The following is a 13,060-nucleotide window of genomic DNA, read 5'->3' as shown; positions in this document are numbered from 1 at the left end:
CTGTATATAAAGTTTTACATGGTTCTGTTTATTATGTATATACCATTTTATGTTATGCTTTTCTTTTATAACATTATATTAAATTTTTTCTTTTTGGTGTTCACTTACTTTTGTTTTTTCCATTGTGAAAGCATAGAAAGAAAATTTCCTTAGATTGTGAACCCTCTCAACTTCTCATTTTATCTTCCTCTTCCTTTCACAGAGAAGTAGCTGAGAATGATACATATGTTGCCATTCCACTCAGCTTTGATGCTGAATCCAGTGTATGTTTTGCAGTTTATATCTTCTTTTTACATATTTGACACACAGAACACTTTTTGATTTGTAGGTTTTTCTCTGTTGTCTTTCACCTTGACCTTGAGGAAGTGCTTGGAGTAATCTTTTCCTATATAACTTCAGTTACTACCCATCCACTGACGAGTGCTTTATTTAATTCTTTAGCTGAGAACTCTACCTTCTCTTACTCTTTTCCAGTTCTTTCTATTGCAGTCTCAGTGATCTTTATAAATTAGAATTCTGACTATGTCCTTCAGTGGGTTTTCCATCTGTTTTCATGATAAAATTGGAACTCGTTTGCATGTCAGTCCAAGATCATTTCATGATTTTTCAGACTCATCTCTGAAATCTTTCTTCAAGTCTCTTCCTTTAGCCATTTTGAACTACGAGGTGCCCAAATACACGTTTCCCATACCTCTTTGGTGTAACAACTTTTTTACCCTCCTACCTATTTCTTCCTCTTATCTGCTTAACCACTGCTTTTCATTTCAGACTTAACTGAAGCTTCATAGCCTTCAGTTTGAGTTATGTATACTTCTTTTATATTCCCCAAGTAAGCTAACATGATGCCAGATATATAGTATATGCCTCAAAAATTTTTTTTTAATTTAATTATTGAATTTTATTCCATTGAGTTAATGTTTTGGGAATTCATTAACACTTGAACACTCCAATATTCTTGCTGGAGAATCCCGTGGACAGAGGAGCCTGATGGGCCACAGTCCATGGGGTCACAAGAGTTGGACACGACTTAGTGACTAAAAACCAAAAAAAAAAAAACCACACTAACACTTGAAATTTAAGTGATTAATTTATTAGATAAAGCGTTTTGCATCTTTACACATATTAATATTTTTAAAAGTTATTTTCCTGCAAAATATTCCAAGAAATATTGAATTAAAGGTTAGGACACTTTGTGACTCTTGGACATCATCCTTTGGGTAATGATTTTTAATATCAATCTTGTCCAAAATATGTATTACAGAATGGGTATAGTGATTTTTAAAATCAAGAATATTGGTACTGGTAATATTTTCTTGGTTTAAAGACTTTTTTTTTAATCCTTACCAAAAATAAATGACTTTAGTATATTTATTAATTTTTGCATTTTGTAAACATTTGTGGGCACCATTGTGTGTCACTCTTTGTGCCAGTCACTGGGAACATAAATATAGTAAGATTCATCTTCACCCTAATTCTTTCCTTGATCAATAGTGTGTGCTCAGTCATGTCTGACTCTTTTGCATGCGCATGGACTGTAGCCCACCAAACACCTCTGTCCATGGGATTTCCCAGGCAAGAATACTGGAGAGGGTTGCCATTTCCTCCTCCAGGGAATCTTCCTGACCCAAGGATTGAACCTGAATCTCTTGCATCTCCTGATTGGCAGGTGGTTTCTTTACCACTAGTGCCACCTGGGAAACCCCAATTCTTTTCTTGATTAGGTGCAAAATAGATTTCCTAAGAGCTTTGAACAGTAATTCAAATGATATAATTCATGTACATTTATTCCACTAATTGGAACTGCCTGTTAAATAGGAAGACAAATCAATGTTAAACTATTAATGCCATAAAAGTTTAACAATTTTTTTGTTATTTGTGTTTGAGGATGGCTTCATTACTTGTAAAACTGCCTTTTTTTTTTTTATTAACATGGTATTTTAATTTTTATCCATTATGTTAGAGGAATGTTGTTTCAGTTAGGATCAGATTTTAATGAGTAATAAAAATAAAGTAATTTTTTTTGTCAGAAAATATAATTATTAGATTGCTGAATGAATTTTTTCTATAACAAGTTGAACTAATAGTATTTATAATATAGTTTATCTGTGTTTATTTCTTTATTTAAAGTATTGTTCTGGTATGTTACATATTTAGATATTAAAATGTAAGCAGATGGTTATAGTATTTCTTTGTACATGTTATCCACACAAGAACTCTTTGTACTGTTGGCGGTACTGTTACACAGTTCCTTACTATAGTAAGTAAATATATTACCTCAGCCCGTAATCAGCCTACCATTGCCACTGATGACCCAATGCTTAAGTTGTAACACTATGCTGCTGACCCAGACTCTGGGGGCTTATTTTATTTTATTTTTTTGATGCATTGCTGTAGGCAGTTTTAAGGGTGTGGAACCAAGCCATTTTCTCCCTTGGACTCATTTCCACTTTTATTTCCTATGGGAGGCTTAGCCTTCCTTTAAAATACTAGCATTTTTAAATTGTTCACCTATTTTATGATTACTGGGTAGATTAGTTATGCTGCTTGCTCATTTTAGCTCACTGACTTTAAAAAGAAAATTAGTGTGACTTAACCATTGGTGTTAAACACCTCTCAAAATGAAAATTTTCTCATTTATAAAGTGCTTTTCTATTAGACACTTTGTTCTTTTGTGTATATTTGTGTGTTTCGTTGGTTTAGTATTTTTTTATGTTTATATGCTAGGGATGTTTGGCCTAATTTTGTCTTGCTGCTGCTGCTGCTAAGTCACTTCAGTCGTGTCTGACTCTGTGTGACCCCATAGACGGCAGTCCACCAGGCTCCGCCGTCCCTGGGATTCTTCAGGCAAGAACGCTGGAGTGGGTTGCCATTTCCTTCTTGGGAGAGTGTAATTGAGAACTGATAGGTTATATGAAGTTGAAAAGTAATTAAATGAGTTATAAAAAAAATCAGTGCTTCATTTTTCCTTGGTAACTAGTATGTTATTTGTAAGGAAGTGTCCTAAAAAGCGCAGAATGAATAGACCTCTAAACTGCATAATACGGTTCAATATGTAACAGTAACTGACTGTTGAAAACACAATGAAGTTTAGTCACTAAGAATAATAAAGTTATTTTTAGAATGTATGGATGTTTGGGGCTTCAGTATGCTGACCACAGTTAAGCTTATAGATTAAATTTAAGTAAAAGTCATATGGTTTTAAAGGTTTATCTTTTAAAATTACTCTTATTTTAGTTCATTTAGTTCATTTCCTGTCTTCATCAAGAAATTTATAGAACACTACTTGAACCAGGTGCATTATATGGCACTAGGGTTATTAAGATGAGGCAGGCACAGATTAAAAGAGTTTCATCCTTAATAGAGAAACATACATAAATAAGCAGATAGTTATAATACAGTATAGTAGGTACTGCTGTATGTTGAAAAGAGAGACACAAAAAAAGATCAGTTAATTGGTTTTGAAGTCTTCATAGAGGAGGTGGCATTTAACTAAGACATATGTAAGGTAAGAATCTGCTAAATGGCATGTGGCTATGAGTGTGAACATTAGTGCGGAATGAGGGTGGTGGGTAGTTATTTCATCAGATGCTTGATATTAAATGAATGTTTGTGCACCGTTAAAAATGAACATTTTAATTTGTAGGTAGAAAGAATAATTTTTTGAAATGGAAACTGTGCTTGTTGGATTCTCCAGGAAGCAGACATTGAGATGGAGTTAGGACTGCAAATTGTTTACTAGAGAGTAACACCTGTGAAAAGAAAAGAATGGGAGCAGGAGTGGTCAAACCAGTCTTCATGTTGTGAAGCTGACTTGACCAAGTCTCTACCAATCCAGTCAGGAACCTCTGGAACAAAGTTGGAGGAGTCCTGCTGCACTGGGTGCAAAGTGCTACTTGATCTATGTGATGGTTGAGTCTGCCAATGTGGAACCCATTGACAGGGAGGGTTGATTGTAAGGGATTTGAACATCTGCGGATTTTGATATCTGTTGGGGTTGAGAGAGTGCGGGTTTTGGAACCAATGTTCCATTGATACCCAGGGAAGATTGTGCGTCCTTCATTGGAGAGCTGAAACAGACTCTAAAGAAGCCCATCTGGAGGCTGTTGGCTAACCACACTTCGTACAGCTGGGCAGTGTGTCTTTTGTTGGAGGGTAACCTAAGGTGTCTGCCACAAAGATGGTTTGGGTCTTGGAATGGTATTAATCATTCATTCATTCAGTAACTATCACTGGTGGCGGTGGTGGTTTAGTCGCTAAGTCGTGTCCGACTCTTGCGACCACATGGACCGTACCCTGCCAGCCTCCTCTGTCCATGGGGATTCTCTAGGCAAGAATACTGGAGTGGGTTGCCAGTTCCTTCTCCAGGGGATCTTCCCAACCCAAGAATCAAACCTAGGTCTCGTGCATTGCAGGCAGGTTCTTTACCAACTGAGCTGTGAGGGAAGCCCCAACTACCACTGGACACATGTGCTAGGAGTAGTGCTAGACATGGCTCTGGTCAGCAAAGCAGTTATGTCACTTTTGTCATGTAGGGAAAAGATCTGGAAGAGCAATATTCCAAACAAAAGGAACATTGATTATAAAGCCCCTCTCCAGTGGTCATGTATGGGTGTGAGAGTTGGACTATGAAGAAGGCTGAGCGCTGAAGAATTGATGCTTTTGAACTGTGGTGTTGGAGAAGACTCTTGAGAGTCCCTGGACTGCAAGGAGATCCAACCAGTCCATTCTGAAGGAGATCAACCCTGGGATTTCTTTGGAGGGAATGATGCTGAAGCTGAAACTCCAGTACTTTGGCCACCTCATGCGAAGAGTTGACTCATTGGAAAAGACTGATGCTGGGAGGGATTGGGGGCAGGAGGAGAAGGGGACGACACAGGATGAGATGGCTGGATGCCATCACTGACTCAATGGACGTGAGTTTGAGTGAACTCCGGGAGTTGGTGATGGACAGGGAGGCCTGGCATGCTGCGATTCATGGGGTCACAAAGAGTCGGTCATGACTGAGCCACTGAACTGAAGGGTAACAGTTTGGCACAGAAGACGGAAAGAAGGCCACTTTGGCTGCAAAGTTCTGAAAAAGAGAGGGAGACAGGGAGGGACAGGGAAGGAAGGGAAATGAGGTCAGAGAGTTGGAAGGCCTTGCAAGCCACAGTAAGGACTTTGGATTTTGTTCTAATTGCAATGGGAGGTCATTGGAGGGTTTTAAGCAGAAGAATGACACAATTTGACTTACGATTTGAAAGTTTACTTTTGCTTACCAGCTTCCACATTTAGTAGTAATGGTGCAAATATGTCTTGACTTTTGACTTTTGATACATCATGTAGTCAGTTGGAGGATTCTTTTACATTTACATTGGCAATGGTATAATATAATATCTGCTGAAAAGATACATACATACACACCCACATCCTTTAAAAACACATTATTTCCATTATCAGAGTCTGTTTTTACTGATTTCTTTTATTTCTATAGTAACCCATTAATCAGTTCTTTTGTTTTTAAGTGACTATTTGATACTCAGTTACAAGTCATATTAATTATAGTTTTTAGCTATGTATAGAACCTTTTTTTTTTCCTTTTTGCCTATTCTTAGCTCTGAAAAAAACACAAATAAACTTCTTTGTTGGAATTTTATTTAGGCATTTGAAACTCTTTGTGAGAATGTGCTGTGAGTCTTTAAAGTTTAACTAGTCCCTTACTGAATCCATACAACTCTCTGGTGTAGTGCAGGACAGAATTTAAAGATCCCAGGTTTCTTGCATATAGCAGAGACCTGCACGTTGCTGGCTTCCAGAGCTGCTCTTATTTTTCTTGCTATCACAAGTTTGCCCTCCTCCTACAGGAATTTTTAGGACTCTTGTCTCCACTCAAATTATTGACTTTTCCAATATAGGATGATTTTAGTTATTTACGATTCTTATTTAAGGCTTGTATTATTTTTGCTGAACATTGTTTTAGTTTTTTCTGAAAAGTGTTTTCTCAGTACTAAAGTTTGAACCTTGGCCCCACCATTTGTTAACCACATGACCTAGTTAAGTCTCTTTACCTCTTTAAGACTCAGTTTCCTTCTCTGTAGAATGGGGAAGACCAGTGGTACCTGTTTTTATAGGCCTATGGCGAAAAGTAAGGGAAGTAATGCAAAATGTTTGGTATACCACCATTGTTCTATAAGTATAAATTGTCACTCTTTTTACTCTTACTTTAAGCTCTAGTTTTTAGTTTATTAGGGATGTATGGAAATACAAATTCAGTTGGTTTTCATCTAAAATCTGCTCTTCAGCTTTAGTTCTGGCCTCAGTCTTTGAAAGATTGAATAGCAGAATAGCCACTTCAGTGTCATTTTTGGCATTCTTGAATTTGTGTGTAAAAATTCTTGCAGCCTAACAGCATCAGTTTAATAAATGAGGCATATCACTTGGATTTATTATTAAGGTCTCAATTTTCACTTTCAATTACATGTAAAACATTCTTTGTATAACCGAAAATGAGCATTTCCTCATTGGTTTTATGTGTTGAAACTCTGTTAGTGAGTTGAAATATAAATATTTATTTTAAGAGAAAAATACTATAAGTACAAATGGTTTTAAACACTGTTAATTTTGTATGTAACAGTAATTATTATTTTAAAAGTTCAATGATTAGGTGTAGAGATTGATAGGTAACAAATATTAATATCATACCTTATTTAGATAACTTTATAAGGTCTTTTCATTTTTCTAAGTTAAAAATGTTCTTAAAGAGTTAATAAAAATAGAAGTTGGATTATACTCTTACTCTTTGTAGAATCTATAGTTTTTTAATGTGTTAGCGTTAATAAAACTTTAACATTTTCTTAATATTCTAGTTTTAGCAACAAGTCTCTCAAGATATGATCCCATCTCAAGATGGAAATTCACATCTTACGAGGTTGGATTAAACACAGAAATCAGAATATTTGAGGAGGGATAACTCAAAATGGTGCTAACTCATATCTAAGAAAATTGTCTTTGATTTTAGTAGTGAAAAAATATAATGAGTTTGAAAAGAAGAAGGTATTAAAGAACTGTAAGATATCCATAACACATTCTGTTTTCCCAATCAAATTATAGACTTTTTCAGGCATACTTTCTAGCCATTTCTGTGGAAGTTTAATTATTTTATGGATGTAAGAAAACTTAATAGCCCGGTGAAAAGATCAGCACCAACAGTGTTAGCCAAAGGAATCCTGTTCTCCTATCTACAATTGAACATATATTTTGTACTGAGTATGTGCAGACTAGAGACTACAGAAATAACCTAGCAGCTGATAGCAAATGAGAAATTGTATACTATACTATCAATTAAAAGTCAGTTCTTAAAATGCTTAATAAAAATTTATAATGATAATTTTTACTGAAATAATTACTCTTATTTCAGAAATTCATTCTGTTATGATGATATATGGCTTTGACTAGACCTGAGTAGTATGCTTTTTTTTTTTTTTTTATAACAATATAGGAAAATAGTAAACGTTTTCTTTTTCTCCTTCTATGTACCTAAAATATAAATCAGTTTACCAAGGGTATATAGAATATTGGGTAGTTTTAGAAGAGTTTCTAACATCAAAATCTTGCATTTCCATTCTACAAATTTTCAGAGGCCAGTTTCTATTTTAATTAATAATTTAGTAGATTATATATTATGCATGTTCAATCATAACCATTGCCAGATGTTTTTCTTCTTACTACCTTACATCCACATTTTAAAAAAAGTAATTGAAGTACCTTCTAACATAACTTCCATACAAAGAAGAGTATCATGAAAACATTTTCTGTATATTATTTCATTTTCCCCTTACATCAGTACTTATAATATCTGCTCTCAGGTCTTTGGTAAGATAGTCATTAAAGCACTAACTGAAATATAGGAGGGTGATACATAAATAAATTTTGCTTTTTAGCTTTGGCTGTGGTGGAACATTCTGGTAACTGTTTATTGATTCCATTGCCAATAGATGCAACAGAGAAGGTGGGGATGGAACTTTTATAGTTTATAAGCAATTGTGTGGTATCCAAATAAGTAATACAAGGCATATTTTAACAATACAGGAACTGGTTTAATTTAATTAACTGAGATCAAATGTGGTGTGCCTCCCACTTGTGGTAAGCCACAGTGGCATTTATATGCTGATGCTTCAAAAGCACTACTGTTTTATCTACCTTTATTGGCCAAGTGTACCATGGAGGCATTATCTAAGGCCTGGAAAATAGATCTCATGGATTTTGCTTTAATGATAAGTCTAATATATTAATTATATTAATTAACATATTAATATAATTCATTTATTGATGTCAATTTAGTGGAATTTCTAAAATCTGTTCTTAATGACTTTTAAGTATGAAACTGATGATTTTACCATGTTTCCTAAAGCAGAGAACAGATGAATTACAAGAATTTGTTTCTAACTCAGTAAGCAATTATCATTATGACCTATTACATTCACCCTATAAAATAATGTATATTGCTAAAAGAAGGCAAGTAGAGAATGGAGAAAAAAGAATTGAAATTTTATGTGTAGAATATTTTGGAAACCCTTAACATACATTTCATTATGCTGTGTCAACTGTCTTATACATAAAGCACTTATAAAAAATTCCAGTCCTATGGTTATTTTAACTTATATAGTAAAAGAGATTTATATATATAATAAACTGCAAATATTTAGTGTTTGCTATTACAGATACTTTTTGGATTAGTTGATAAGAACTTTAAAATTTGCTATGAAGTTAGAAGTATAATTCTAAAATTCTATCACAATTATTTTTCAATATGTTGCCAATGCAGGGATAGTAATTAAAGTCTTATATAAAATGGTAGGAACAAGTGACCAGAATAATAGGCTTATTTTAGTTAAGAGGTAACCAAGTCATAGAAATATACTGTCAGTAAGAAATGAATAAACATTAATAAAAAGTCACGATTAAAACAAAAAGTGTAATGAATGTCTTTGGACAGTAGGGACACCTTGTTAGGGATATGGCACTAAAGGTTGTCAGTTAAGGATGGCATTGTATAAATAATTTCAGTAATAGAATAGTTTTTCCTATTTCTCCATATTAAATTCTAATGAAAGAATTAATCCTCAGATTTAAAAATCCTTAGAGGTTTTATTTTTTTTTATTACCTTAGAAGAATACCTATTTGTGGTGATACATAAAAACAAACCCACTGTGGATTGTTTTTATTGTTAAATGTGGGAAACAGTTTGCAAACGAATACTATAATGTGATCATATTTGTGTGTGTATATTTTAAAGTATATTATTATATTTGCATATCCATAGCAAAATGCCTAGAAAGATATACCAAAAATATTAATAATGACTGCCTTTGGGGAGTGGAATTAAGATTATTAGTGGAGGAGGGCAAAATAAGAGACTTTTACTTTATACCCTTCTATACTATGGGGCTTCCCAGGTGGCACTAGCAGTAAAGAACCTGCCTGCCAGTTCTAAAGATAAAAGAGACACAGGTTTGATCCCTATGTTGGAAAAATCCATTGGAGGAGAAAATGGCAACCCACTCCAGTATTCTTGCCTAGAGAATCCCATGGACAGAAGAGTCTAGTGGGCTACTGTTCATAGGCTTGCAAAGAGTTGGACATGGGTGAAGTGACTTAGCACACATGCACATAGGGATATGTAATTAATTTCTGTTAACTTGATTACTACCAATAATGCAGTCTCAGTTCAGTTTAGTTGCTCAGTCGTGTCCGACTATGCGACCCCATGAATTGCAGCATGCCAAGCCTCCCTGTCCATCACCAACTCCCAGAGTTTACCCAAACTCATGTCCATCGAGTCAGTGATGCCATCCAGCCATCTCATCCTCTGTCGTCCCCTTCTCTTCTGCCCCCAATCCCTCCCAGCATCAGAGTCTTTTCTGGTGAATCAACTTTTCGCATGAGGTGGCCAAAGTCCTGGAGTTTCAGCTTTAGCATCATTCCTTCCAAAGAAATCCCAGGGCTGATCTCGTTTAGAATGGACTGGTTGGATCTCCTTGCAGTCCAAGGGACTCTCAAGAGTCTTCTCCAACACCACAGTTCAAAAGCATCAATTCTTCGGCGCTCAGCCTTCTTCACAGTCCAACTCTCACATCCGTTCATGACCACAGGAAAAACCATAGCCTTGACTAGATGAACCTTTGTTGGCAAAGTAATGTCTCTGCTTTTGAATATGCTCTCTAGGTTGGTCATAACTTTCCTTCCAAGGAGTAAGCGTCTTTAATTTCATGGCTGCAGTCACCATCTGCAGTGATTTTGGAGCCCCCCAAAATAAAGTCTGACACTGTTTCCACTGTTTCCCCATCTATTTGCCATGAAGTGATGGGACCAGATGCCATGATGTTCGTTTTCTGAATGTTGAGCTTTATTTTTTATTTTTTTTTTAAATTTTATTTTATTTTTAAACTTTACATAATTGTATTAGTTTTGCCAAATATCAAAATGAATCTGCCACAGGTATACATGTGTTCCCCATCCTGAACCCTCCTCCCTCCTCCCTCCCCATACCATCCCTCTGGGTCGTCCCAGTGCACTAGCCCCAAGCATCCAGTATCGTGCATCGAACCTGGACTGGCAACTCGGTTCATACATGATATTTTACATGTTTCAATGCCATTCTCCCAAATCTTCCCACCCTCTCCTTCTCCCAGAGTCCATAAGACTGAGAGTGAAGTAAGCCAGAAAGAAAAACACCAATACAGTATAGTAATGCATATATATGGAATTTAGAAATGCGGTAACAATAACCCTGTGTACGAGACAGCAGAAGAGACACTGATGTATAGAATGTTGAGCTTTAAGCCAACTTTTTCACTCTCCAGTTTCACTTTCATCAAGAGGCTTTTTATTAGTTCCTCTTCACTTTCTGCCATAAGGGTGGTGTCATCTGCATATCTGAGGTTATTGATATTTCTCCCGGAAATCTTGATTCCAGCTTGTGCTTCTTCCGGCCCAGCGTTTCTCATATTTCAAATTTGTGTTTTTATTTTTGTATAGATATATATGCAGGGATGGAATTACTATTTCATATGGTAGTTCTCAGCTTTTTGCGAATCCTCTGTAATATTTTCCACAGTGGCTGCACCAGTATACATTCCCATTAATAGTTTATGAGGGTTCTCTTGTCTTCAACATTCTCACCAACATTTGCTATTTGAGTTCTTTCTGGTGAAGTCCTTCTGACAGGTGTAAATGATGATATTTCATTGTGGACTTGATTTGCATTTCCATGGTGGTTATCTATGTTGAGCATCTTTTCATATGCCTCTTGGCCATCTGCATTTCCTCCTTGGAAAAATATCTGTTCAAGTCTTTTGCCCATTTTTAAATTGAGTTGTTTGTTTTTATGTGATATTGAGTTGTATTAGCTGTAAGTTTTGGATATGAACTTGTAGGTTATATCATTGGCAGATATTTTCTCCCATTTAGGTTGTCTTTTCATTTTGTGAGTGGTTTTCTTTGTTGTGCAGCAGCTTTAAAGTTTAATTAAATGTTTATTGTTTGCTTTTATTTTGTTTTTTTTTTTTGCTTTAGGGGATATATCCTAAAAGTTATTGCTGTGATTTATGTCAAAGAGTGTTCTGCCTATTTTTTCCTGTAGAAGTTTCTGGTCTTAGAAATCTCTAGAGGTGATTTCTGGTCTTAATTCATTTTGAGTTCTTGTTTTGTATATGGTGTTAGAGAATTGTCTTACTTTATTCTTTTACATGTAGCTATCTAGTTTTCCCAGCTTTATGTATTGAAGGCTGTCTTTTCTCTCTCGTATATTCTTGCCTCCTTCGTTATAAATTAATTGACCGAAAGTACTGGATTTATTTCTGGCTCTTATGTTCTGTGCCATTGATACATGTATCTTTTTGCCTCAGTATCATACTGTTTTGATTACTGTAGCTTTCAAGTATAGTCTGAAAGCAGAATGATACCTCTAGCTCTGTTTTTCTTTTTCAAGATTGTTTGGCTATTTTGAGGTCTTTGGTGTTTCCATGCTGATTTTAAAATTATTTGTTTTAGTTCTGTGTAAAATTCCATTAGTTCCAAAAGTTCCAGTTGAATGAATCCGTCAGTTACCTTGGTTATCGTGGTCATTTTAATAATAATTATTTTTCTAGTCCAAGAACATTGTATATCTTTCCATCTATTTGTGTTGTCTTTAGCTTTTTCATCAGTTTTTTGTAGTTTTCTGAGTTCTGTTCTTTTACCTCCTCCTGTGTGTGTGTGTGCGTGCGCACGCGTGCTCAGTTTCTCAGTTGTCTCCAACTTTTTGCGACCCCATGGACTGTAGCCTGCCATGCTCCTCTGCCCATGGAATTTTCCAGACTAGAATACTGGTGTGGTGCTGTTTCCTACTCCAGGGTATAAGGAGGTTTATTCCTAAGTATTTTCTTCTTTTTGATGTGGTGGTAAATGGGATTTTTTCCTTCATTTCTCTTTCTGATAGTTTATTTTTTGTGTAGAGAAATGCAACAAATTTCTGTATGTTAATTTTGTATCCTGCAACTTTATAGACTTTATTGATAAACTCTAATAGTTTCCTGGTGTTCTCCATAGAATTTTCTATGTATGGAAACATGCCGTCTTCAGACAGTGACAGTTTTACTTCTTCTTTTCCAACTTGAATTCCTTTTGTTTCTTTTCCTTGTCTGATTGCACTGGTAACACTTTGAATACAAGTTGAATGAAAGTGGTGAGAATGAGCACTAATTTGAAAAGATACAAGCACCCCATGTTCACAATAGTGTTATTTACAGTTAAAAAGATACAGAAGCAACCAAAGTGTCCAACAGATGAATGCATGAAGAATATGTGGTGTGTGTGTGTATATATATATACACACATGCACATATATGGGCTTCCCTGATAGCTCAGATGGTAAAGAATCTGTTTATAATGCGGGGAGACCTGGATTCAATTCCTTGGTCAGTAAGACCCCATGGAGAAGGGCATGGCAACCCACTCCAGTATTCTTGCCTGGAGAATCCCATGGGCAGTGGAGCCTGGTAGGCTATAGCCCATGGGGTCGCAAAGAGTCAGGCACAACTG

The 13,060-nt window shown here is 35.6% G+C and overlaps 1 protein-coding gene across 36 annotated transcripts in view; it reads left to right on the top strand.

Annotated features, from left to right (window-relative positions):
- The window catches only part of VPS13B (vacuolar protein sorting 13 homolog B), an 851,071-nt gene that overhangs the window by 203,952 nt on the left and 634,059 nt on the right, over positions 1-13,060 (top strand). The window contains exon 18 of one of the 36 annotated variants that reach the window (XM_055546568.1): positions 6,846-7,049. The exons of 34 other annotated variants lie outside the window; for them this stretch is intronic. In XM_055546568.1, coding sequence (XP_055402543.1) covers positions 6,846-6,949 — 104 coding nt within the window. In that variant the 3' untranslated portion in view covers positions 6,950-7,049. Of the gene's footprint in view, positions 1-2,724; positions 2,781-6,845; positions 7,050-13,060 lie in introns of those variants that run through there. One more of the 36 variants, XM_055546571.1, reaches the window with a different exon arrangement.

The sequence above is a fragment of the Bubalus kerabau genome, chromosome 14, assembly GCF_029407905.1.
Source record: "Bubalus kerabau isolate K-KA32 ecotype Philippines breed swamp buffalo chromosome 14, PCC_UOA_SB_1v2, whole genome shotgun sequence".
Taxonomy (NCBI): Eukaryota; Metazoa; Chordata; class Mammalia; order Artiodactyla; family Bovidae; genus Bubalus; species Bubalus kerabau.
This window is presented reverse-complemented; position numbering and strand designations above follow the sequence as displayed.